At 44.6% G+C, this 24,647-nt stretch overlaps 2 protein-coding genes across 7 annotated transcripts in view; one reads left to right on the plus strand and one right to left on the minus strand.

Moving 5' to 3' along the window:
* The first annotated feature begins 396 nt into the window (after nucleotides 1-396).
* yin lies at nucleotides 397-8,490 on the plus strand. Of its 4 annotated transcripts, XM_070287781.1 has the most exons (6): nucleotides 405-457; nucleotides 513-529; nucleotides 588-691; nucleotides 5,850-5,937; nucleotides 6,166-6,394; nucleotides 6,465-8,490. In XM_070287781.1, exons 3-6 carry the CDS (start codon nucleotides 659-661, stop codon nucleotides 8,305-8,307), a joined length of 2,193 nt encoding a protein of 730 aa, XP_070143882.1. In that variant the 5' UTR covers nucleotides 405-457; nucleotides 513-529; nucleotides 588-658; the 3' UTR covers nucleotides 8,308-8,490. The 4 variants fall into 4 exon arrangements, with proteins under 4 accessions (XP_070143880.1, XP_070143882.1, XP_017029017.1 ...); XM_070287779.1 differs by having other exon boundaries at nucleotides 397-529; XM_017173528.3 differs by lacking the exons at nucleotides 405-457; nucleotides 513-529; nucleotides 588-691 and adding an exon at nucleotides 2,046-2,343.
* Nucleotides 8,491-15,503: 7,013 nt separating this feature from the next.
* ec (ubiquitin specific peptidase echinus) overlaps nucleotides 15,504-24,647 on the minus strand; it is a 57,889-nt gene continuing 48,745 nt past the window's right edge. For 2 of the 3 annotated variants that reach the window (XM_041775175.2, XM_041775176.2), the window contains 3 exons: nucleotides 21,802-22,095; nucleotides 21,112-21,240; nucleotides 15,504-21,040 (listed from right to left, as the gene is read on the minus strand). In XM_041775175.2, coding sequence (XP_041631109.1) covers nucleotides 16,445-21,040; nucleotides 21,112-21,240; nucleotides 21,802-22,095 — 5,019 coding nt within the window. In that variant the 3' untranslated portion in view covers nucleotides 15,504-16,444. Of the gene's footprint in view, nucleotides 21,041-21,111; nucleotides 21,241-21,801; nucleotides 22,096-22,544; nucleotides 23,085-24,647 lie in introns of all 3 variants that reach the window. The other variant, XM_017173512.3, reaches the window with a different exon arrangement.

Here is a 24,647-nt window from a genome sequence, read left to right on the forward strand (position 1 = left end):
CGTGTGCCGATTAAGTAACCCAGGCCAATAAATATTAATCGCTGGCCAGATTGTCCATGGATCTAGGGAATCTACGAAACGCAGATACTTTGTCATCGTTTGTAGATACAGTTACTTACCAAAGTCGATTGCATTTGTAGGACAATGTCTCAAGTGGGCGTTGTGATAACACGCGGCGCTCGTGGGTCCCAAAAATATCGATGCTGATAACTGGTGGGTTGCCTGTTTGTCCAATTGATTGGATTTGCACACACACAGTGTAATGGGGATTGCATGTCGTTAGGCATTTTAACTTATTCCATTTAGTTCTCTTTATAAAACACAACATTCCAGGGAATGTTCTCATCCGATAAATTAAGATGATTAGTTTGGGAAACTAAGTAGGCAGTGTAACAATACATTTTTCTACTAGAAAAACTCCATGTTGTGCTCATGAGCTTTGTTTAAGTTGTCTCAAGTATGTATCAACACCAGAATCGAAGTTTTTCCCCTCAGTCTTATCATTGTTTTAGCTCGGGTCTTGACCAGAGTGAGTAGAATGCATCTTTTCAAAATACAAACCCTTTGAACACCTTTTAAAACCCAAGAAAAGTTGACAAGTTCTGTGAGGAAGAAGACCAAATACCAGAAAACTCGTTTAAGGGAATCTATAAGCTGTATGACGAATGATAATAGTGATGATGTGAAACAAGTGAGTTTTATTACAAACCCCTCGATCGCAATCCCCCAATTTAAGTGAAAAACCTCAGTAATCTCGATGCGAAACAAAAGCCTAATACGAGATCATAAATCTTTACAGCAGGATAGATTTATGACTGCCTGGGAAATGCCCACAAATTACTCAAAAGCCATAAAGAAAACAAACACAGATAACGCCACACTTTGGCACTCAAACGATCAACAGATATCAGGTAGGATCGAAGGGAGATAAGATAGATCCCAGAGCTGCGATTGTATTTGCTAGTTCTACGAAAGCGAAAAACTAGGGGATTAGCTTTGTAAATAGATAAGAAAAAAAGAAATTGGTTCTTAATTAATGGTTAAAAATTGAAATTTTAAAGGTAAACAAAAAAAGAACTAAAAAAATATTATGGTTAGGAATTAAGTTATCTGACAGATAAATCGCTTGAACAAAGAACAGTTATGTGGCAAGAACTCTATTCTTGGAAATTTGTACCAAGAGATAAGGTTGAAAATAATCTTAATCAATGTTGTGGACCTGGACCCTCTTTCGAGAAAAGTGTGAGCAAATAGTGTTCCTCTAGAAATGGATAACAACACATATAAAAAATATATGTGTATGCTTTATAAAAATTTCACTCAAATATCCTAGAAAGTACACATGTTTGTCAATCTTTTTATGTGAAAAATATGACAAGCTAGCAGCTGTTCCCACTGGACTACCAGCCAGCCAGCCAGCCACCCATTCAATTACGGAAACTCCGAGAGCGATAATGCTAATCGGTGTCTTATCCAGTAATTCTAAACGCCACAGACACACACAACCTGGCATTGTTGTTGGCATTTGAATAGCATTGAACTTGACTGTGTGAGAGCTTTCCACAAAAGAGGAGGCAGGAAACGATGCAGGCTGAAATGCACTGCTGATCCCCCAAAGAGAAATGTAAAAAGAAGCTACACTGATGGAAATTTCTTTAAGAAAGTTATAAAAAAAAGTACAAGAAATGAAGCAAACTTCTAATTGCAGTTTGATATTGGATCTTAGAGGCAAACTTAAAATAGACTCAAACTAAGCCAACATTTTATCTCATCCCCCCATTATTTGCAGTGTAGAGAGCACCAGTTTAAACCGAGAGTGAAGCTCGGCTTAAAGCAAAGTTTGAGCGAGCATTGCTCTCTTCTCCTCTCTCCTCTCTCTCTCTCCACTCGCAACACACTCTCCCCATGTTTATCTAAAAATTTAATTTGATTTTTGTTCTTGCTCGATTTGTGGGGGGTTTTATTTTTCTTTATTTTGGGGGGGACCTCAGCCTCTGCCGTCATCTCTGCTCGCTTTAAAAGCGCAGCTTGCAGCGGCAGAGCATCATTTGACGTCGGGCAGCGGCGGCGTTCGTTTTATGGCGTTTATGTCAACGTAGCCATCATCCTCATCAACCTACACCGCCCTAAGACCCGCCAGCGCCGCCACCCCCCGCGCGCATCTTAATTACACCTGTTTTGGAAGTTTTGCGAAAAATCAAAAACCTTTTGTGATCTCCGTTTTTTGTTATTTGTCTTTCTGTCTCAGCCAAAATGGCTGCAATTAGTAACGGTAAAAGCGGTGGTAATGCCAAAGCGCAGGAGCAAGTGGAAAAAGAATTGGAGGCGAATTCAAAGAATTTGGTAAGTGGCAAAAAGCGCCAGTCCCCAGTGAACGGTAAACGGGATGCACACACACACACACACAAGAAGGGCAAACGCAATGTAGAAAAAAAGAGCAGAGAGAGTGGTGGGAGGAGGAGGCGGAGGAGAGAGATCGGACTGCTTATTATCACTCAACTTTCCTCTGTCAATTCCGAAAGTACAGTGCACACAAAAGCATACACACGTACGTGTGTAATTGTCGTGTAATGAGCAGAAAAAGAAGCTGCGAAACTCACAAAGTTCCAATGACTTTGCTGCCGCTGCTGCTGCTGCTGGTGCTGCCTCAAGGCTACTGATCGCAGCAGCGGCGACGTCGCAGCGCTGTCGACCTTGAACGCCCGCGAAATGTATGTCAACCGAATCGATATCGATATCGATATCGCTATCCTTTTATTGCCTGCAAATTGATTAATTCAATCAATTGGCAAGTGTTAGTTGAAATCAAAACAAAAATCGAATGGGAAATCTTGGAAAGATGAAAAGTCAGTGTATACTCTTTGAAATGTTATATTTTTATCCATAATTTGAACAGAAGATGTAAGTGAAGCTCCAATGATAGTGTAATTAGCCAAAGCTTTAAAAGATAAACTGCCCCAAAACGTGTCTCTTACCACCTTTCTAGCCACGTGCCAAATTCTAGCATAATCGGACATACAATATGTACATACATACACACATATTTCGATTACAAGAATTAATTTATAAGCCAAGTAGCGCTTGACAAGAAAGTATACAATAATATTTAACAATTAAACTTAAAAATAATACAAAATAATCCCAGAAGAGAGTTATTAAATCACATATTTATTTTCGATTTTTCTTGATAATATCTAACCCTTTTTGATACCCTTGATGGGTATAAAAGCTTGCAAAGCTATGAAGGAGTCATTTCCGACCCTATAAATCATATATATTCTTGATCAGCATCAAAAGCGAATCTTTTAAGCAGTGTCCAGAGAAAAAAATATTTATGGGCTATTTTTTCAAAATTTCATAATTTCGTTAAAATAGTGAAAATTGTTCAAAAAATTAAATTGAAAAACCCATAAAATGTAGTATGCAGCTTTTTTATCCTTATAAAAACTAAGGCAAACCTGCTTTCCAAATGGAATTTAATGCATTTTTGGCCGAGTTAAAGAATTTTTAAAATTTAGGAAAACTAAGTTTTTTATAAGGGGGTTAGGTTACATCTTTAAAATTTCTCAAAAATTGTTGTTTGTTTTCTTTATTGTTTTTGATAATTTAATTGATATCATTTGATAAAGCTATTTTTCTATTAATTTTGCAATTTATAGTATTTATATACATTGTTTTGATAAATATCTAGGAATACTGGTAAATATTCTGTTTAGTTCTCTACCCTCTCATTTCTTGATCTTAACTTTCAATGGACCCTGAGAGCCTTTGGGTTCTCTGATAGGGTATTAATGTTGCTGACCCACTTCGCAGGCCCAGCCACGCGAATGCAATTACCCCGAGCTTTTTTTCGGGGGATGCCCCCACTCTCCCGGAACTATCCCGTCTCGATAGACAAATCTTAGACCATCATCATCATCAGCTGCTCACATGGCGGTAATCAGCTGTAGCGATTCTTCCCGCTCCCAGCTCTCAGCCCGCCCAGCTACTGTCCATTCCGATTCTCCGCTTCATTGTTTGTTAATTCATTTAACAACTGTTTTCGCGGCCAAGAGAAAGGGGGAGATAGATATATGCGAAGAGAAGCCGAGAAATCGAACTTTAAAGCTTGGGCCCAGCCCCGGTGGCTTCTTAGTTCGATACCGAACGCTGCCTCCGCCGGACCAAGTCTATAACTACATATATCTCCGTTCTGTTTGATCTTTGGAGGTCCCATTGAAATCTGCCCAAAATAGGATACCAGAGCTAGTGTTACGCAAACAGCTGCGATTATGGCATTTGTGGGCACTGCAGTTGGCCCGGAGAATTGCAAATCAGCAACGGTGAGTGGCAGCAGCAGCAGCAGCACAGCTCGGAGAGAGGCTCCGATGCCGACCTAGGCTGTGCGATGTGCGAAGAATTCTCAATCATCAATGGATCACCTGCTGGCAGACAAAACCCGTTTGCATTCCGTTGCTCACCTTGGCCAAGAGACGCGGCAAATCAAAACAAAAAGCCAATAGAGACTAGAGACTAGCAAAAAGCGAAAACCAAACAAAACAAACCCTGCTAAACACAACAAAAATCGAAAGCCGCAACGAAAATGAGAAACGAGACGAAACGGAGCCGCAATTACCATGAGAATAAGCTTAGGGAAGATAAGAGTAACCCTATACCCTATCCCTAGATCAAACCGAACCTTTAGGTACTCTAACCTGAGTTTGAGACTCCGAGGAAGGATCGGAAGATCATAAGGAAACCGTTTTGAAGAGATTTTAAATATATTTTTTTTTACATATAATTGGTAGGTCCCTCAATCTACTTATTATATCCACAAAAACTTATTTAATATCTCTCTTAAGTGCTTTCTTAATCATAAATCCGGTTACTAAAATGTTCCTGGATAAATAATCTTGTTAAGAATTTCTTAGAGGATTTATTTGCCTGTCAAGAAATCTTTATTGGAGTAATATTGAAAAATTACATAAATACTTTGAATGTCTCTTTTAGATTCCTTTAGCACAAATATAATTCCAAAATATACATTTCATGTTTTTTCAACTTTACTAAAGTAAAAAACTTAGTTAAATTTAAAAAATATGGAAATTTTAATTTTAAAAAATATATTTATAATGAAGAAAACTTAGAGATATATTAAATATATTTATGTAACAATTTTATATATATTTGTGGTAAAAAAATCTTGGAAAGATATTAAAAATATATATATTTTTGTATAATTTAACGTTTCTTTAAAAATGATTTCTTGACAAAAACTCTTTTAAGACAATAATTTATTAATTTTAGAAATTTGCAAACACTTGGACAAGCCAGTAATTCCTACCCAACAAAGATAAAATATGGAAACACAATAATTAGCTTTGTTTTTTTTTTTGCGAGTTACAAACTTTACATAAAGTGTACAATTTATGACACCAAAGTTAACAACAAAAAAACGGTTGAAACCTAAGCCATTTAAACAAAAGCCAGGTATTGGGTAGAAAGTGGTACAGCCCTAGACTGGCAGCTCGGGACAATGGGATGTGTAAAGTCTCGAAAGAGTTGAGGTTGAGCTTAAGTAAATTCTTTAAAGTTGTGGTTTTTTAAGTGTGTTTTTAGGGACCGTAAAAATTATAAGTAAAAAAATAAAAAACAATGTTTGATTTTAATATATTATGCTCACTATAATTTTATAGGTATCGCCTAAGAAAGAATTATAATATAATTAAACACTAAAAAAGAAAGATTATTCTTTGAGCTTTCAAAGTCTAATTGTGTATCTTTAAGATCATCCAAATTTTAGCGAATTTTTTAAGCGGCTTTTCCAAATGTATAATTTTTTGTTTAAAGAAAACATTGTTCAATCACAGGCATCCACACCCCTCCCATATCCCAAATCGGTGGCCTTTATTATCAGCAATGAGTTCTGTGAGCGCTTCAACTACTATGGCATGCGCAGTAAGTATTTCCATGATGATACCATAAACCCCTAAATCTTTTAATAATCATCTCCAAATAATCATCTTCTTATAATCATCTTCTAATAATCATCTTCTAATATTCATCTTCTAATAATCATCTTCTAATAATCATCTCCAAATAATCATCTTCTTATATTCATCTCCTAATAATCATCTTCTTATAATCATCTTCTCCTAATAAACATCTCTATTCCCTCCCTTGTAGCCATTCTGGTGCTGTATCTTACCAACAAGCTGGGCTACAACGAGGAGACCTCAACGGTGCTCTTCCACACCTTCACCATGCTGGTGTACATTTTCCCCCTGATCGGAGCCCTCATTGCCGATAGCTGGCTGGGCAAGTACAAGACGATACTGTATCTGTCGCTGGTCTACAGTCTCGGAGCCATGATAGTGGCCTTTGGTGCGGTGCCCCTGGAGGGTATGCCCGTCAAGTGAGTTTCAATATTAAGCTTTTGAAAAATGTACAAAATCACTAAAGATAATCTCTCTTTTTTCTCACAGAGCTGTGACCATTGTGGGACTGCTATTGATTGCCATGGGCACGGGCGGGATTAAGCCCTGTGTTTCGGCCTTTGGCGGCGATCAGTTCTCCCTGCCCGCCCAAGCCCAGCAGCTGGCCAAGTTCTTCTCGCTCTTTTACTTTGCCATCAATGCCGGCTCCATGATCTCCACCACAGTGACACCTATACTGCGAGCCGATGTCCACTGTTTTGGGGACAAGGATTGTTTCTCACTGGCCTTTGGTGTACCCGCAGTGCTTATGATCATCTCCGTGCTCATCTTTATGGCCGGCAAGCGGATGTATCGTTGCCAGCCGCCGGCGGGTAACATGATCTTTGGCGTGACGCAGTGCATCGTAGACGCGTTCCGAGGATGGAAAAAGCGCCGCAATACAGAGCCGCAGGAGAGCTTTCTAGACTATGCCAAACCCACGGTGGGTGAGAAGATGGTTAGGGAGACAAAGACGCTGCTGCGGATTCTACGCCTCTACCTGCCCTTCCCCGTCTTCTGGGCCCTGTTTGACCAGCAGGGCTCGCGTTGGACCTTCCAGGCCACCCGCATGGACGGCACAGTGCTGGGCTTTCAAATTAAACCCGATCAGATGCAGGTGGTCAACCCGCTGCTCATCCTGGCCTTTCTGCCGCTCTTCGACTATGTGATTTACCCCATTCTGCGGACGATTGGGATACGAAGGCACCTCCAGAAGCTCACCATTGGCCTGATTTTGGCCGCTCTGGGATTCTTTCTCTCCGCTGGCCTCGAGCTGAAGATGCAGCAGGCAGCCTTTGAGGTTCAGCCCACGGAACCGGGCACTGCGCATCTACGTCTGTACAATGGAATGCCCTGTGGCTTTGAGTTTACCAGTGACATTGAATCGAAACACCCGAAAACCATCGAAGCCCTGGGCATGTGGACGGATCTCTACCTGCCCGTGCCCAAGGCCAAGGAGTACTCTTTCAAGGCGCAGCCCATAACGGGCAAGTGTTCCACTATTACCGGTAAACTACGTCTGCAGCCGGGTAAATCCCTGGGCTACTTTCTGGCCCAGGACAAGCTCGTAGAGTTTACCGATGGCCTGGAAATGGCCACCAGCGAAAGCAGTCCTCCGCTGATCCGAGCGCTACTGAATACGCCACCCGAAGAGGGACCCATCCGGCTCTCCACCTCGAATTCGGACACCAAAGCCCTCTCGCTGGACAACCGGAATGTGTCGCAGCTGCACAGCATCGCCGCCGGCCAGGGTCAGGTCAACATAAACGGCCTTAAGGCGGCCAGCTTTGAGGCTAAAGGCGGCCGTCTCTACAGCCTGCTGGTGGCGGGGAATGCCCGCGACGGTTACCAGTACAAGCTGTTGGAGGTGGTGGGCCCCAGTGCCGTGTCCATACTCTGGCAGCTACCCCAAATAGTGGTTATGACCGCCGCCGAAGTGATGTTCTCGGTGACGGGACTGGAGTTCTCCTACTCCCAGGCACCGGCCAGCATGAAGAGTGTGCTCCAGGCCTGCTGGCTGCTATCGGTGGCCGTTGGCAACATGCTGGTGGTGGTGATAGCTGAGTTCAAGTTCACCAGCACCCAGGCCGGTGAGTTTACGTTCTTTGCCTGCCTGATGCTGGTCGACATGCTGGTCTTCCTGTGGCTGGCCCGCAGCTATCAGTACAGGGATCAGTCGAAGGATCTCGAGGAGGATGAGGTGCAGGAGCATAATGAGGATCTCCAGGCGCCAAAGCAAAATCGTTGCGTGACGGCGGACAAGCAGCCGTGGCGGCCCAGCGGCATGGAGGCGGAACCGGGTCATGGAGCCTATCGCAACCACGCCTACGATAACGACTTCTCGGAGGCCTGAAAATACGTTTTAGTCATAGTCAAATTTAGTCCTAGTCGCAGTCTCGTATTTATTTTATTTTCTGTTTGCATTTATCTTGTGTAATTTCCGCTGTAAATACGTTCGTTTGTACACGAGTATATGGCCATTTTTTTTTTTAAACAAATTGTTTTGTAAATAAATATAACATTTTATACGTTTTAATTAATTGTTTTATTTCATTTAAAATTTATTATAGAACATTACAAATACAACTAACAGGAGAGGGGTTGCTACAACAGGAAAAAATATAAATTTTTCGGAAAAAATCAAAATTGTAAAAATCCCTAACTCGGCCAAAAATCCATCAAATTCAATTTTGAAAACAGTTTTGTGCTAGTTTTTAATTAAGTTATCAATCTGCAATCTTAATTTAATATTTTTAAAAATTCAAAAATTGAGCAATTTTTACAAATTTTAATGATGTAACCCCTTATACTGGCATGACACTGCCGCATTAATTAGAGACTTCATTAAAGATTTGACAGCGCTATAGCGTTTTACACAAGTGCGAGCAAGACGACCATATGCCGCTCTTATGCATTAGAATAATGCATTAGCTACTTCATTGGAGCGATAATCGATAGATCTACATATTATATACTAGATACTCGATAACAAAATACGGGTTTAATGAAGAAAATTGTAATTGAAAAATGTATTAGCCAGCTCATTGACAGTATGGTCTCACAATGAGAATTTTATTTTTATATCATTTCGCTGGTTTTTTGAACTGAAAAAATATTAGAAAATTAGGAAAAATAATATGTTTTGCGGTGGCAAGGTTCTTGCGCTGTAAATTTAATTTAAATTTTTTTTTTGGTAATAATTAAAAAAATTTTAAGCATCATAGGTTAAAAACATAAATTTAAAGGATTCTGCATTTATTTATGCAAGAATACTTCGACGAGGAATTCAGAAATTCATAATAATACGCCGCGAATGGCGGCCGTTTTTTTTGTTTACCTTTTACGGACGATGTGACCGTAGTCGTATTACCAAAATAATCCAAGCAAAATTCAAGCCAAATTACACAAAATTACACATATAGTGGTCTCTTTCAAGGTTCTAATGAAGTAGCTAATTAATGAAAACTGCATTAGTGTATCATATGGGCATTATCAATTTTTGTAAAAATGGCTCAAGAAATGTTTCCCTCCGGACAAGGCTAAATCGATTCCGCTTTCAATGCTGATCAAGAATATATATGATTTATGGGGTCGGAAATGCCTTCTTCACTGAGTTTTTAGCTTCTGACTGAAATTATAATACCCTGCAAGGGTGTGAAAACTGGTTACAGTTTAGGCCATACAGCGGCGACACCTGGCGCTGTAAACGTGGTTTCATGTTAGGTTAACAGCTGCCACAGAGTGGTGCGCAACTTGGCCGTCTCAATAACAGCACAGCAAATACTGAAAAAGTACCCTGAAAAATATACCCAAATGTGGCAGAGCTGCTTGATCACGTTTAGCCCAGACCCAAACCCACTGAAGAGATGTTAATGTTTTTTTGAATTTAAATTAATTTATTTTTATTTATAATTAAACAATTGAAACTGTATTATTGTTTATTGTAAACGTATTTCCTATTGATAGTTATTTTCTCTTAGTTGGTCATAAAAGTGACCCCAAAATATACCAGAAAATCTGGCAGGGAAAAGGGCACTATTGCCAGAGGCATGCCACAAAGGGGGTTGCCACAAATGGCAGCGCCAAGCGAAAGGAGGAAGTGAAAAGTGTAAAGAATTGCAGAGAAAAGTTTTCCTAATTGTGGCTTAGGTATTAAAAGTGTTTAAAATAAATCAACTTAACATGTTAGTGAGCTAGATTAGTTAAAATTTAGAGAGGAGCTGGCATAATTCGATGGAGAAATTAAATGAATTAGAAGCAGAGGCGTCACGCCATGCCATGCCAACGGCATTGCCAGCGCAGAAAACTCCAAGAGAGAGTGAGAACCTACCGGAAAAAACAGGCCTGACCTGACCTGCGTTGCAGCTGCCTTTGCCGCGGCATTATTGTCCTTGAGAATAAATAAGACCCCTAGGAAGGACTTAGGGGTTGGGATGGACGGCTACCTAAAGTAAACCTACCCGTCGTCTACCTGGAAAAACCCCTAGGAGACGGAAACCGAGACTACGTGCTGGACTCTGTCACTACATTGGGTATCATTCGCTGCATCGGCGGCATGGCGTTAGGAACCTTCTCGTAAGAATTAAAAACTGCAGCAGAAAGTGTACTTTTTTTTTTCTAATTTTTTTCCTAGTGAAAATGTGATTTTTTTTTGGTAAACTGTGAAACCAAGTTGTGATCCAGCAGGCAGCGGCAGCTTCTTGGCCACCGAATATTCAATTCTGTGCTGGCATATTCGTGACCAGAACCGTCACTTCACGTGCATCCTCCTCACCACATCGAGTCATCAAGTGTGATAACCCAAACCCTCTTTCCACTGGAAAAGAGCCTAAGCAGTAATGGAATCCCCCTCCGAGTGGAGCTTCCATTTCGGGTGGCGTCTTCCTTCTCCTCCGGGAGAGATGAGACGCGGCAACGTTGATATACGCCTCATTGGTGCGAGTGGTGCAACATGTGCTGCGGCAAGTCGTGGGGATCGACCCTATCAAAGTAAAAACCTTGCAGTCCAGCAGCTCCTGCGGCCCGGTGAGAGATTCCACCCACAATATCATAGACAACGCTTGCGATGGAAAATTCTGACCGGAGCGAGAGAGAAAGAGGCACAATCGAATATCCAGAGCGTTTGCTTGGCATCACACGCGTTGCGAGACGACGCGTACGCATACTTCTATCGGGCGCGTGTGGTGCCACGCGAATGCGAGCGAGACGACTATACTGTAGACATGGAGAGCCCAGGCTCCCGGCTCTCCTCTAGCCCACTCTGACGCATCGGCCAGGTGTTTGCATCGCAAGCGGCAGAGCGAGACGGCCATCTAGGGGCGGACTGCAAGGCACCAAAGTGAGAGCGCTAAAGCAATACAAACAGCATAAAAGAGACAGAGACGGCATCAGTGCATAACGATGCGTATAACAGAAAGGGCGTACCTCGGCATGCACACACGCACAAAGCGCACTCACAGACACCGGCCGGGGTCGCAGGTCATCTGTTCTAGCCAAAACCGTTGCAGGAGCCTCCGGAGCGCGAATTTGCTATAATTAAAGCCAGGATCTGCTCAAGCGGATATAAAAACCTCAGTTTAAAACTGTCAATATTGAGCTTTAGCTCTATAAATTCTGATCGTGTCATCGTAACATCACCTCACCTGAATCATTAAAACTCATTTCTGGCCTGTGAATGCTGCGACATTGCTTCACTTTAAATTCTCTAAAAAAACCTCGATGATGGATTTTAGCCAAGAAGCTGTCGTTACCCCAAGGATCACATACTGAGTGTTAATTAGGATAATCATAGTTTAGAATTTCAAAAAGAATAGCCACGCCATGCCGCTTGCCAAAGTCCTAGCCATGAAGCTACGCTCAGAAGAAGCTGCCTCTGCATAGACTCGAGGTGGACTAACCTTGTTAGAATTCTAATCAGCAAAAGGATATCATGTAGTGCTCTATTTTTTCTTTAACCTCAAGCTAAGACCCTTCAAAACATAACTCATCTCACAGCCAGCTTCAAAAATCAGTCCATTCTTCAATTCTTAACATTCTAACAATTCTCCAAAAGTAGTGCCTAGGAATCGCCCAGAAAAAAAAGAAAAAATGTGGCAAAAGTTCATTTTACTTTACTTTAGTTGTTCCTTTTTTTGGTTTTGATACTAATCCAGCGTTGCTTGCAGCTAATTAATCAGCTTTATAGCTGAATAAGCCTTTTACTAACCGACAGGAGGTGAGTTTTTGTCTTCGATCCTTGGACGGCGTTTAGTTGATTTCCAGAAAGCCTAGACTTTGCCCCATAACTAAACCATAAAACCGATAAAGACAACCGGAAATAAGAAATATATATATTAAAAAGAAAATGTTCTCCAAACTGATCATCTTTTAAGCGAAAAAAAGAAACAAAACAAGTATATGGAAAGCGTTTCGAAACGCTTAAAAATGCTGTGAAAAATATAACGTTCGCTTCGTGTGCAAAAGAATGAAAAGAATACTTTAAAACAAGCTCTTTGCTTGGTCAATCGTGTGACCTGCAATTGGCTGAATTGCCCTTAAATCACATTCTTTGCTTATGAAGCCAAAATATTCGCTTAAACTGATGATAGAACTCGTGACAAATAATCAATAATAAAAGGCAAAGTCAAAATCGGCACTCTGGAAACTGGCTAAGCGTCTTATCTAAGGTTCCAAAAGCACAAAAAGAGAACAAATAAGCCTGGCTTGATTTTGAGTATTAACATATTTCTATGCTGTGTGTCCTTTCAGATAAGTTTTAGACTGAGACGAAACTTGGAGCCTCTCGGAGCCAAAGTTTTCAATTAGTGTTTTTCATTTACCTTGCCGGGCGATTTCCAGTACTTTTCAAGAGGGAGATTTCTTTTAAATCTAATATACGAAATAATCTGGCTAATTTTTGAATCAAAGTTTCCATAAACAAATCATACTCATATTCAGTTGGCGACTAGCTTAAGGTAAATCAGATTCCTGCAGTTGGCAGATTCTACTAGGGTTCTCTACGAGTTCGATATGCAAGCAGATTAAAATAAGAGATTTAACAAGAGGCTTTAAAAACTAAAGTACAGTCCATTCCCATTCCAATTCCCAAAAAGAGGCCACAGCCAAGAAGCTCTGCCCAAATCAAGAGAAGAGAATATATAACTTGAACTAACCCAAAAACTTGCTTTCAGTTCCGCCTTGGAGGAGTTGCTGTTTATTTTTGTGTACTATATTTATATTTATACCTAATCTCCCAACATTTTTCTGTTAAAGTTATTGATCTGTCCAGACTTGGATGTCGTCTAGTGTGCACCCCATTCCCGGTCTATCCATCCTTTTATGTGTACCACATTTAACACATTTTAAGTTGTCCCAAGATCATATACTGCTCCCCACTCTAATGCATGTCCTCATGCTTCCCTAATTCCCAATTACCACCCACATACAACCCACATATTTCGGAGAATGCGTCAAAGAGCGGTTTTGAAACGTTTTCCGAAACGAATGAAAGAAAAAAATAACTGAAATATTTTTGAATTGCGAAGAACCATCGTTAAGAACGGCACTGAAAGCGTACGCTTTGAGCACGGTTCTAAAAGAATAACAAATACAATACTAAAAAAAAAAGAAAAGAACTAAAACACATTTACTAACAATAGTATAAGAAAAGAAAAAAACTAACACTTGCTTGCAACGTTCTACGCAATTTGAAAAGATGAATTAATCAAAATAAAGAAAATACAAAATGCAAGTATGGAAAATGTGTGGAAACGTTATACGAATCTTCACAAAAGTGCTCTCATAAATAAAGAGTATTACGAAACTGTTATACGCCTGTGCCGATTCGCAAGGAAACAAAAATGTTTATTTTGCGGAGCACCCAAAAGTGAGATTTTGTGTGGATTTCTTTGAGAATCGGCATGGGAATACATATTTTTTTGTTATTAAAAAAGCTTATTTTTTAACACGGCGAAACATTTGTTTTTTGATTGGGTTTAAGGGTCTGTTTGCTTTAATAAGGAGATTACTCGAAAGTCTGTTCAGACTTATTAAAAAGGTAAGTAATTAATCAACGAAGCAGAGAAGAAAGAAACTAACAAGTTGGTATATTCGAAATATAACTGCAGATAAATGCGGCGCGATGTTTTTTCTCTCCCAATAATCCAACATATATACATGAGCATCACTGATAGCAAGAGCAAATGCCATTTTCTCGAATAAAAGAGCATATATAGCTGTTCTATGTTGCCTTTTCCAAGCTTAACAAAACTGCATACTCAGTTTTGCTAAAATACTTACCTATAAAAATGTGAACCACACAACTCGGCCAAAAATGCATGAAATTCAAAACCTAGTATGCAGTTTTATTAAGCTTAGAAAGGGCAACTCAGAACAGCTTTCCGAATTGAATTTCATGCGTTTTTCGCCGAGTTATGAGCTATATAGCAAAATAGCTAGATGAGCATCTTTGGCGGTTAGTCCGATGTCATTTTGTCACAATAATGCAAAAATAGCTTGAGCATCACTGACAGCTAGTGAGATGTCATTTTCTATCAATAATGCAAAAAAGTAGCTAGATGAGCATCACTGATGCACATGCGCATCACTGCCATTAAGCCTGATTTTATTGCCCCCCAATATTGCAATATAGCCAGATGAGCATCACTGATGCCTATGAGCATCACTGATGCAAGCGACAAAAATTTTCATTCAATTTGGCCGCTTCCCAAACTGGGGTAACAGGCGAACAGAAACCAGCAGCAAGCAACTGAAAACTGGCATAAACTGTTATAAAAACTTTTGGGCAAAATTAATAATTGGTACAAACTGTTATATTTGATTTTATGCATTTATACCTACCTATTCGTTGCCGACAACAACCACTTGATGGCAACAACAACCTTATTACAACAACATCCCTACAGCAGCCCATCCAAATTTCCAAAAATTTCCATGCAAATTGCCCGTTTCCCAAATTGGGGTAACAGGCGAACAGAAATCAGCAGCAAGCAACCGAAAACGGGAATAAACTGTTATAAAAAGTCCAAGTTTCAAACCATTTAGGAGCCGGCGCAAATTAGCGGAGTCTCAAACCTTTTGAATCCAAATTTAGGTCACATTTTACAACTGCACCTGGGCACACTGAAACTGATCGTCGTTAAATTCAAATTCAAATTTGGCAGTTAAATTCAAATTTATCAGTTAAAATATTCTAAAAAATCTAAAAAAATTTAAAATATTCAGAAAAAATTAACAAAATTCAGAAAAAATTTTAAAAGTTCAGAAAAAAATTTAAAAATTCAGAAAACCTTTTAAACTTCAGAAAAAAAATTTAAAAAATCAGAAAATAGTAAAAACTCCGAAAAAAATGTTTAAAATTCCGAAAAAAAATTTCCAAATTAAGATTTCGCTTTCAAAATAATTACATTTTTCCCCAAACAATTCCAAGGACCCCAAATTAAAATTCAAATTTGGCCGTTAATTAATGGCAGTTACCTCTCGAAATAACAAGACACGTTTGTTTCTTTGTATTTTTTATTTATTTATTTAGAAAAAAAACGTAATTCTTTACCATTTTTTGTGGATGCTTGACATCTCTTTTCATCGTCACTCGTATTCTGCAAGGAGAAATCTTTTAAAAAATCATTATAAAAATATATATATGTATGCGTAACTGTATAAGTATGAATGTATGTGTGTACAAGTAGGTATAAACACTATAAATACACGGAGTCGTTTAAATGCAAGTAGCTTAGCCTAATTAAGTACATAATATTGGTCAATATATAAAAAAATAAATGCTACAACTGATTACAAAAAAAAAAAAAGATGCACGTATAAAAAAAGTTGTATATTTAAGCATATACATAAAAAAATGTTTAAAAAAAAATTGAATGCGAGTGTCGTTGGACAACAGCCCGCACAAGGAAGCTCAGCGACTGAGATTCTTAAAAAAATATATGTACTTTTATGCTATTAAAAATCGTTCAAGTTCAAGTTGAAGTTTAAGGCACTCCAAAGTAAGCAAATCATTCGCGTAGAGCCTTTGCTGGGGCACTTTTCACAGAGATTTCAAATCTGCAGTGGAAAACATTAAAAAAAATTAAACTTAGGGTTAGTTGGAAGCAAACTGCTGGCCAGGAATGCCTCAGTGGGTGTTGTTAGTGTCCTTGCAAGTATATATCCGTGTTGTGGGAATGGTTTTGGGAATATGCTTGGGGACCGAGAGATGCTTGCATGTGGGTGTGGATGATGATGGTGGGTTGGTGGATGGGTTGGCACAGCGGGCACTTCTCATGTGGGACCATAGAAGGACTGTGTTCCCTCTCGCTATCCATTGTCCTGGCGGCAGCTGCTCCTCCTCTGCTGTTCCTTCTCCTCCTCTGCTTACGGGCTAGTTATCCTGGCTATGTACATCCTTGTGGCAGCATTGCGTTGCTTGAGATTAACGGGTTCCATGTACGGCTAGAAAGTTGCACTAGATCGAGGGATCCTGATCGTGATCCTGCTCATCATCTGCGCTGGTTGAGCATCTGCAGGTAGTACTCGCAGTTGGTGCAGTACACCGCCGGCGCAATCACATGCCGCTTTCGGCACAGATTGCACTCGACGGCCTTGGCCGAGGCCTTCACAATGGCATTGTTGTAGACGCGGGTGGGTATGGCAGTGATGGCCGCCGGCGTTGACCCTGCCGGTGGAGGCACACCACCAAGCGATGCTGCTGCTGCTGATACTGTCTCCGGCAGTCCATTCTGCAGGGCCAGCTTGGTTTGCGGCGGCGGCGGCGGCGGTGGCAGGCAGTCGGCTTCGCCCTTGGTCCCCGGCTCAAAGCTCACCTTCTTGGCGGCGGGTTTGCCAGCCAAAAGTTGTTGCTGTTGCAGGAGCTGCTGCTGCTGTTGGTGCTGTTGGACATTGGGCAGTGGGAAATAGGGTCCGGGTCCAGAGGCGGTTGCAGGAGCTACTCCTGGAGCGTTAGCCGCTGCTGGATAGCCATGTGGCAGGGGCACTCGCTGGTAGGGCGAGGGCAGGGGCACTTGCTCGGAGATTGCCACACTGCCGTTACTGAAGTAGCCCAAGCTCAGTTGTGAGGCCTGCTGCTGCTGCTGCTGGAGTTGCTGGTGCTTCTGCAGCTGCACGGAGTAGCTCTGGGCCAGCATCTGGTTGTGGTGCAGGGGTCTGGGCATGCTGGTGTACTGGCCATCCATTGGCTGCTGCTGCTGCTGCTGTAGGTGTTGCACCTGCTGGCTGGCCAGGCCGTTCATGCTGGTGCGATGTTGCTGTAGTTGTTGCTGTTGCATTTGTTGTTGCTGCTGCTGCTGCTTCTGTTGCTGCTGCTGGCGCATCAACTCTTGGTGGTGCTGTATCCTCTGGACATAGCGCTGCATGTCTGCATTGGCTGGAGCTGCTGCTGCTGGCCTGCCCAGCATGGGCGAAGGCTGCTGCTGTAGCTGAGGCTGCTGTAGCTGCTGCTGCGGTTGCTGCTGCTGCTGCTGCCTGGGCTGCGCCTCCGTCTGCAACCTGAGCATGTTCTGCTGCTGCTGCTGTATCATCTGGGCAGTGACGCCGCCCACCTTCTCATTGGGATGCTGGGCTGTGCGCAGGACTCGCTCCAAGATGGGATTCGGTATAAAGTCGTCGTCCTCCTCATTGCCGGCGGTGGCCACCAGGATCACCTGGTCGCAGAAGGAGACGCTCTTCTTCTTGACCCGCTTGGGCGGCTGATTCTGCTGGAGACTCTGCTGCACCATCGTGTTGAGCAGCTCCACCTCGCGGATCTCCTCGGCGATCTGCGACTGGCTCATCTCGTACTTAGGCTTAGGCAGGATCAGTTGCTGCTGCTGCTGGTGCAGTCCCAGGCTGGGCCTTGAGTCCACCTCATCCACGTCCAGCTTGGCACTGGGCAGGCCGTTCATCTGCGTGCGCAGCTGAGCCGCCGGCTGAGAGAGCAGCTCCTGGGAGGCATACGACCGGATCTGCGTCTGCTCGAAGCGATGCGCCAAATCCCTTACGCTGGATGGCGAGGAGGCCTCCAGCTTGCGCTGCATGGCTCGCAGATCGCTGGCCTGCTTCGCTTGCAGCTCCTTCAGCCAGTTGGCATCCGCCGGATGGCCACCGTTTGGCTGCTGCTGCTGCTGCTCCTTGCGCAGCTTGAGCAGATGCTGGCGCTGCTGCAGCTGGGCCAGGATGCTGGTGGTGCCCTCCAGTGAGTCTAGCTGCTGGCGCTGCTGCTTGCTGGCCGCCTCCAAGGCCTGCAGCTGGCACAGCTGCTGGTTGAGGGGCTCCAGATCCAATTCCGGGGGCGGTGGCGGCGGGAAATCCTCGCTGGCCTGACGCGAATGGCAGGCGGAATGCGGCGGACTGGGATACGGGGGCAGCTCCATGGGTGGCGGCAGGGGCAGGTCCTGTCCCTGGCCCAGCAGCTGCAGCTGATCCTTGAGGGGACTCTGCTCGGAGTGGACCTGGGCGCAGGTGGTGATGATCGTTTGGCAGGAGTCCTCGCTAATGGAGGTGTTGGAGCTCATGGCGGACAGATTGGAGAGGTTGGCCTCGTGGTGGAACTGTTGCTGCTGCTGCTGCTGCTGGGGGGTCAGCGTGGAGCTGGTGCGCATGGGCGGCGGTGGGGCCACCTTGGGCACCATGGTCAGCTGGCGACCGCTACCATGGAAGCTCTTGCGCATCAGCTTGCTGCGCTCCAGATTGGGATTCGGATTGCTGCCGGCACCGGCGGCCCCTTGACCTGCAGCTCCGCCTCCTCCATTACCTCCATTGGGATAGTCAAAGTGTCCCTCGGAGATGTAGCCACTCATGGCGGCCGAGTGGGCTAGGCCATGGCTGTGCTTGCCCAGACCCACCGCGCTGTCGTCCACGGAGCTGCCCAGCAGCAGCTGGGAGCCAGCTGTGGCCATGGCGGGGTAATGCGGATGATGATGGGAATGCGGATGGGGATGATGGGTGGCCTCGGTGAGATCCGCCTCGGTGAGGTCCGGCATGGAGCGGTTCTTGCGACGGATGAGGCCGCCCATGAGCAGCTTGCGGCGGATCTTGTGCTGCTTCTTGCCGCTCTTGTCCTTCTCCTTTTTCTCGTCCTTGTCCTCCTTGTGCTTTTTCAGCGTGTCCTTGGCATTGACCAGCAGCGTCTCGGTGAGCGAGAACTCGCGGGTGAGCTTGTTGCGATCCTCGCTCCGGCTGCGTTTCTCCTTCTCCTTGTCCCGGCGTCCAAACAAGGAGCGGCCCTCGCGCTCTGGCTTGCCAGGCGTCACCTGCTTCTCCTTGTCCTTGTCCAGGACCTTCTCCTGCTCGTACTCAATGGCATTGTCATCGCAGGCCGAGGCGGCGGCCAGAGCCTTGAGCGGACTCTTCCGCTTGGGCAGCGTGGCATAGATCTCGATGCTGGCGGGGATCTGCTGCTGCATTTGCTGGAATTGCTGCTGCTGCTGCTGCAGCTGTTGCTGCTCCTTGTCCAGCGTGCGATCCTTGCTGTTCTGCCGCACATGCTTCACGCTGCTGGTGCTGCCCTCCCGCATATGCTTCAGTTCCGGCATGGCCTCCGTCTCGGCACCCTTCTCCACCAGGATGCGGCGGTGCAGGCTCCTGGCTCGCATCACGCACGTGTTGTGCTTCATCCGGGCAAAGGTCATGGTGTGCGGATTGCTATATGGTGCATCCATGGCTGCCCGAGCCCTTCCAGCGGCGGCATTGCACAGGACCAGGGCGGTCTCCAGGTCGTGCGACTCCTCCACCAGCCGCGATTTCTCCAGCAGCTGGTCAGCCTCGTGGCACAGCTTCTCGCAGTCTCCCGACAAGGCCAGTCCATGTCCTGCTAGTAGTCCCGGATGCCCAGGATGTGCCGGCATGCCCATGGCCGCCTCTGGTATCTTGGCCAGCTGGGGATCCCTCAGCGTGTGCTTCGGCGGATACGAGTCCGTGGAGCTCAGCGAGAAGGAATCGTAGCCCGGATCGTAGGGCAGGCCATGACGCGTGGGACTCTGCGGCACTGCAGCCACCCCGCCTCGCTTGGCGACCATGTACAGATAGGGATTGTCCAGGGTCGTGGAGCTGGCCGAGCTGGCGCTGTTCCTATCCCCGGACCAGTTGCCCGAATCCCTGCGCCGCGGCTGATTGAGATGCTCGGGCATGGTGAGGCCATCGCTGGGCGGAGAGCTGCCATTGGAGGAGGAGGTGGAACCATGGCTGCTGCCATGGCCCGAACTTGACTCGGCACTGTGGCTGCGCTGCAACTGAAGATGCTGGCGCCGCGCCAGCTGGGCACTGAGCACGGCCTCGATGGGCTTGCGGCTGAGGAAGCCGCCATCCTTGTCCGGGACTCCTGATTGTCCCGCCTGTCCTGGTCCTGCCACCGGCACCTGTCCCTGGCTCTGTCCCTGTGACCCAATCTTGTCCTGAATCACACTTAGGTTCTGGTACTGGGCACTCAGGACATGCTCCACGGTCTTGCGACTGATGTAGGCATCGGTTTCATCGGTTCCCGGGAAGATGTTCTTCTGGATGACGCTCAGATTCTGGTAGTCATTGCTGGCCGGCGTTCGCAGCGGCGTTGGGGTGATGGCTCGCCTCGTGTTGCCCAGACAGGGCTTCTCCGGACTGGGAGTCACCGCCCGACGCACCACAGAGGCCGAGGCGGCAGGGACTGGTGCGGGCATGGTAGAAGTGTTAGCCATTCCTTCGAGACCTCCTACTCCTCCGCCTGACGAAGGCTGCTGGGGCACTGCGTAGAGCAGGAGGAGCGGCTGATAGCGTCCCCGACTGCACTTGTCCACCACACCCTCCCAGCTGGGACCTACCTCCTTGACATTGGCATCGTCAAAGTACACCCACACCTTGAGCTTGGTATGAAAGAAGAAGGTGGTGTAGTGCTTGCCGTAGTAGGACACGATCCCAACCAGCTCGTGCTGCGTCTGCTGGGCCCAACGCTGCTCGCTGACCTGGTGGAAGACATCGCCCAGGCGCAGACTAGTGCCCACAGCCTTGAGCACGGCATGAACCTGATCGGCGGCCGGACGTTCCGAGTCCCAAACGATGCCAATGGACACCACATCGGGACGATTGAGCAGGGCCCGGCAGATGCCAATTTTGGCCCCACAAGTGTTCTGTTTTTGGGGAAAAGAAATCGCATTAGGATTTGGTTTGAGGATGGCTGGTTCGGGGTATATCTACTTACCGGACAATCCCGTATGTCACCCATGTTGCCAGCCGCCCTTAGGAGCTGGCCAAAGCTCAGCTGCTGGTGGGACTGGAGGGCCAGGCTCTTCTGGGAGGTCAGAGCCGAAGCGGAGACATAGTGGACCATCTGTGGAGGGGAAACAGAAGCAATTAGTTGGCTGCCGTTATGGTCAAGAGACGGAAGCAGTGCGCCCACGACTACAACTACAACTACTCCTACTCCTACTCCTACTCCTCCTCCTCCTACTCCTCTTCTGGCACGTGTTGACGTCAGTTTGAATCGCTTTTTAAGGGTCTGTCTTAAAGCAAAACCTGTTTTTTTTTTTCTAACTGTTCTTGGAGCTGCGAGCTGAGAGACGGGTTAGGGGAGCTGGGAGCTGGTACTAGGGAGCTTGGTTATGCCAGATCTTAGCTGAAAGATCGTATAACTCACAGAGACAAGCCAAGTGCAGCCTGCTGCAGGTGTTCCAAGCCAAACTGGAACCCACGCCAGGCCACAAGCTCGACTCTGATTGGAGCTCAGGCCAGGCTTCATAGGGGGGCAGAAACGGGTTCTTTTACACTGGGAGAAACAAGTTTAAACTAGGCTTGCAATAGTGCTTAAATAAAGAGCAGTGAGTCTCATAAAGTCTTTAAAAATTCTTAACCCCTCTTCCCTTTGAATTTCAAGAGAAAAACACCCACTCACCTGGGTAAAGGGCAGCTGCTCGGAGTTGGCCCCACACTTGCAGACACTCTGCTCGATCACACGCATAGCGAAGCGTCGGTGGGCAATGCAGGCCGATGACTCACAGGAGTCACCGTCATCCGGCGAGATGTGCGAGTGAACGCGATGCAGGAGCAGCTCAAAGCACTCGGCGGCATCGCCCAGGCAGCCCAGGGGAAAGCGGCGTCCCGCCAAGGGGCCACTGGCCAAGGCACGACGCAGTGGCTCGGGGCAAAGAGCCGGCTCTGAGCTGGTTTGTAGCTGCTGGAAGAGTTCCTGTTATGAGGGGAAAGAAAATAAGGATTAAAGATTAATTTAGGATCACTTTAAATCAGTTGGGATCAGTTAAGATCTTCTAGGAACAGTTAGGATCAGTTAAGATCTTCTAGGAACAGTTAGGATCAGTTAAGATCTTCTAGGAACAGTTAGGATTCTTTGAGATCAGTCTGAGAGTAAGTCCCAAGACCTAACTGAGTGAGTTTAGTTAATCAAGAAAACGAATCTTTCTTAGTTTTAAATTTTTAAATTTAAATTAAATAACATAAAGTTTCAATTTCCTTAAGTGAATAATAATGGAATATTTTAGTTAATAAATTACTTTGCTTAATTATTATTTTCCTACATATATTTTCCCTGATTTTTCCAAGCTTCAAACCTATTTCTTGATTTTCTTTTCACATTATTCATATATTTTCTATTTAACCAAATACTTTTCTTCGACTTACAATAACCGCATTGATGCAGCGATCTCGCTCAGCATTTCCATTGGAGTTAGCCAAAGGTGCATTACCAAGGTTGCCACCGTTATAGCCCAGGACAGCCAGTTCCAGGCTGCTGGATACCTTGGCCAGGTGGCTCACCGACTTTTGCTTGGACTGCTGCCGCGTCAGGGTGGCAGACTTGTCGCCCAGTCCCCCATCCGGCATCATTAGCTTCCGGGGACTGCTGCGGGGCAGGGTGCCGCCGCCATTGCCATTGGCTCCTATCATCAGGTGGCCCAGTTGGGGATGATGCAGGGGACTGCAGCCGGGTATGGGTATGGCCTTGGGTGAGGCGGCTGCAGAGGGTGGAGAAGTGGCCATAGGTGTGGCAGGACTGGCTGTTGGTGACTCTGATCCTGGAGGTGCTCCTCCTCCTCCGCTGGAACACACCACATTGCTGGGCTCCTTCCGCTTGTACCTGAACTTGATCATCTTGCAGGCGGTTCTTGGAATCCTCTCCTTTGGTGGAAATCCTAATAGCTTTTATCGTTGCCCCTCATGACTCTGTGGAGGTTTTTTTGTTTTTTAATTAAAATAAAATTCCCTCGAGTTCTGAACTCTTTTTTTTATGGCCAGTAGGGAAGGTGGCAAATCGATTATTGCCTCGCTCAGCTCAACAAAACCAACAGAACTAAGAAAAAACCCCAAAAAAAGGCGAAGAAATTAGCAGCGGAAGTGCCAACAAAACGGCCAAGTCAGCCCCCAAAAAAAGTACAAAAAAGGTTTATAAAAAAAGCAAGAAAAAACTGCAACCCCCAGCAATTAAAGAGGAAGTTGGGCCAAAAGGCTGATTTACACAGAGAGAAATTTACAGAGATGTGTTTGGATACCACAAGTAAATAATAAGGGTGAGACAAGAGGATCTTGAAGAACTTGAGGTCGCTCTCGATATCATATAGAAAATATGGTATCAATAAATAATCGATAAATTAACCGAACAATTTGGTTGAAATTATTTATATTTTTTTTATCGATCGATATTGGTTTAATACATAAAGCAGAATATCGATTTTATACACCTTTTCATTTTATATATTTTTTATATTATATTTGTACCGATAAATCAAGCAGAATATCGTTTTATCGATCATATATCGACATATTAAAATATTTTGCTTTAAATTTCGATAAAAAAAAAATCAATGGTATATCGATGTTTTCTATTATCCCAAATTGAACTATTGATCAAATAAAAAAATAGCTAAATAAAATTCACAAAAAATAATTAAATATATAAACAAATACTAATTATGTGCCCTTTTTTGTGCACTGTATTTGTTTTAAACATTTTCCTAAACTCTTTTTCTGGCAGTGTCTCAACGTGAACTCGGACTTCTGGCGGGCACGCGTATCACTAACAGCTGCGACAGGTTTTTGTTTTATCAGCAGCGACACTTGGGCCTAAGCTCCGAAGACTCTGGCTCTGGGCACACCCTGAGCCAACGACTGGACTTGACTTTCGCTTTTGGCCGACCGATCTCGACCTCAATTGCGGCCAATCGAAAGTTTCGCTGTTAAGAAACCGGTCCATCAGGCCAGAGTTCTCCTCGATTCGCCCCAGAAACATGAACTCCAAACTTCAATTGTGGCGATTCAGCGGCTTTTTTTGTGTGTTTCAAACTGCGAACAAGCGAATTGCATGTGCAGTTGGCAGTTTGCTCAAGTCTATAGTCTCGAACCTAATATTGCCATAACATATTGCCGCCTGACAACCGCTGACGCCTTGAAAATGAAGTGCCACACGATGGCAACCCGAGCCAAGAGACCATATATCCATATATCCATATATCCATATATCATTATAGCCATATATCCACTTAGCCACATTTAGCCAGTTTCCCCAGCCCCAAGCTCCAGTTAAATGACTTGCCGGAGAGCGAGGGATCCAGGGAGCGTCACGACACAACGCCATATGTCGCATATGGTTGAGATCTGTAAACGCCTTTTGTACTTTTGTCCATTTCTTTGTATTTCTGTACATTTTTATATTGCTTTATAATTCTAGACATTATCTGTTTTCTGTCTGCTGTATTCTGTATTTTGCATCTTGGCCAATTACAATGGTTT

The sequence above is a fragment of the Drosophila kikkawai genome, chromosome X, assembly GCF_030179895.1.
Source record: "Drosophila kikkawai strain 14028-0561.14 chromosome X, DkikHiC1v2, whole genome shotgun sequence".
Lineage (NCBI taxonomy): Eukaryota > Metazoa > Arthropoda > Insecta > Diptera > Drosophilidae > Drosophila > Drosophila kikkawai.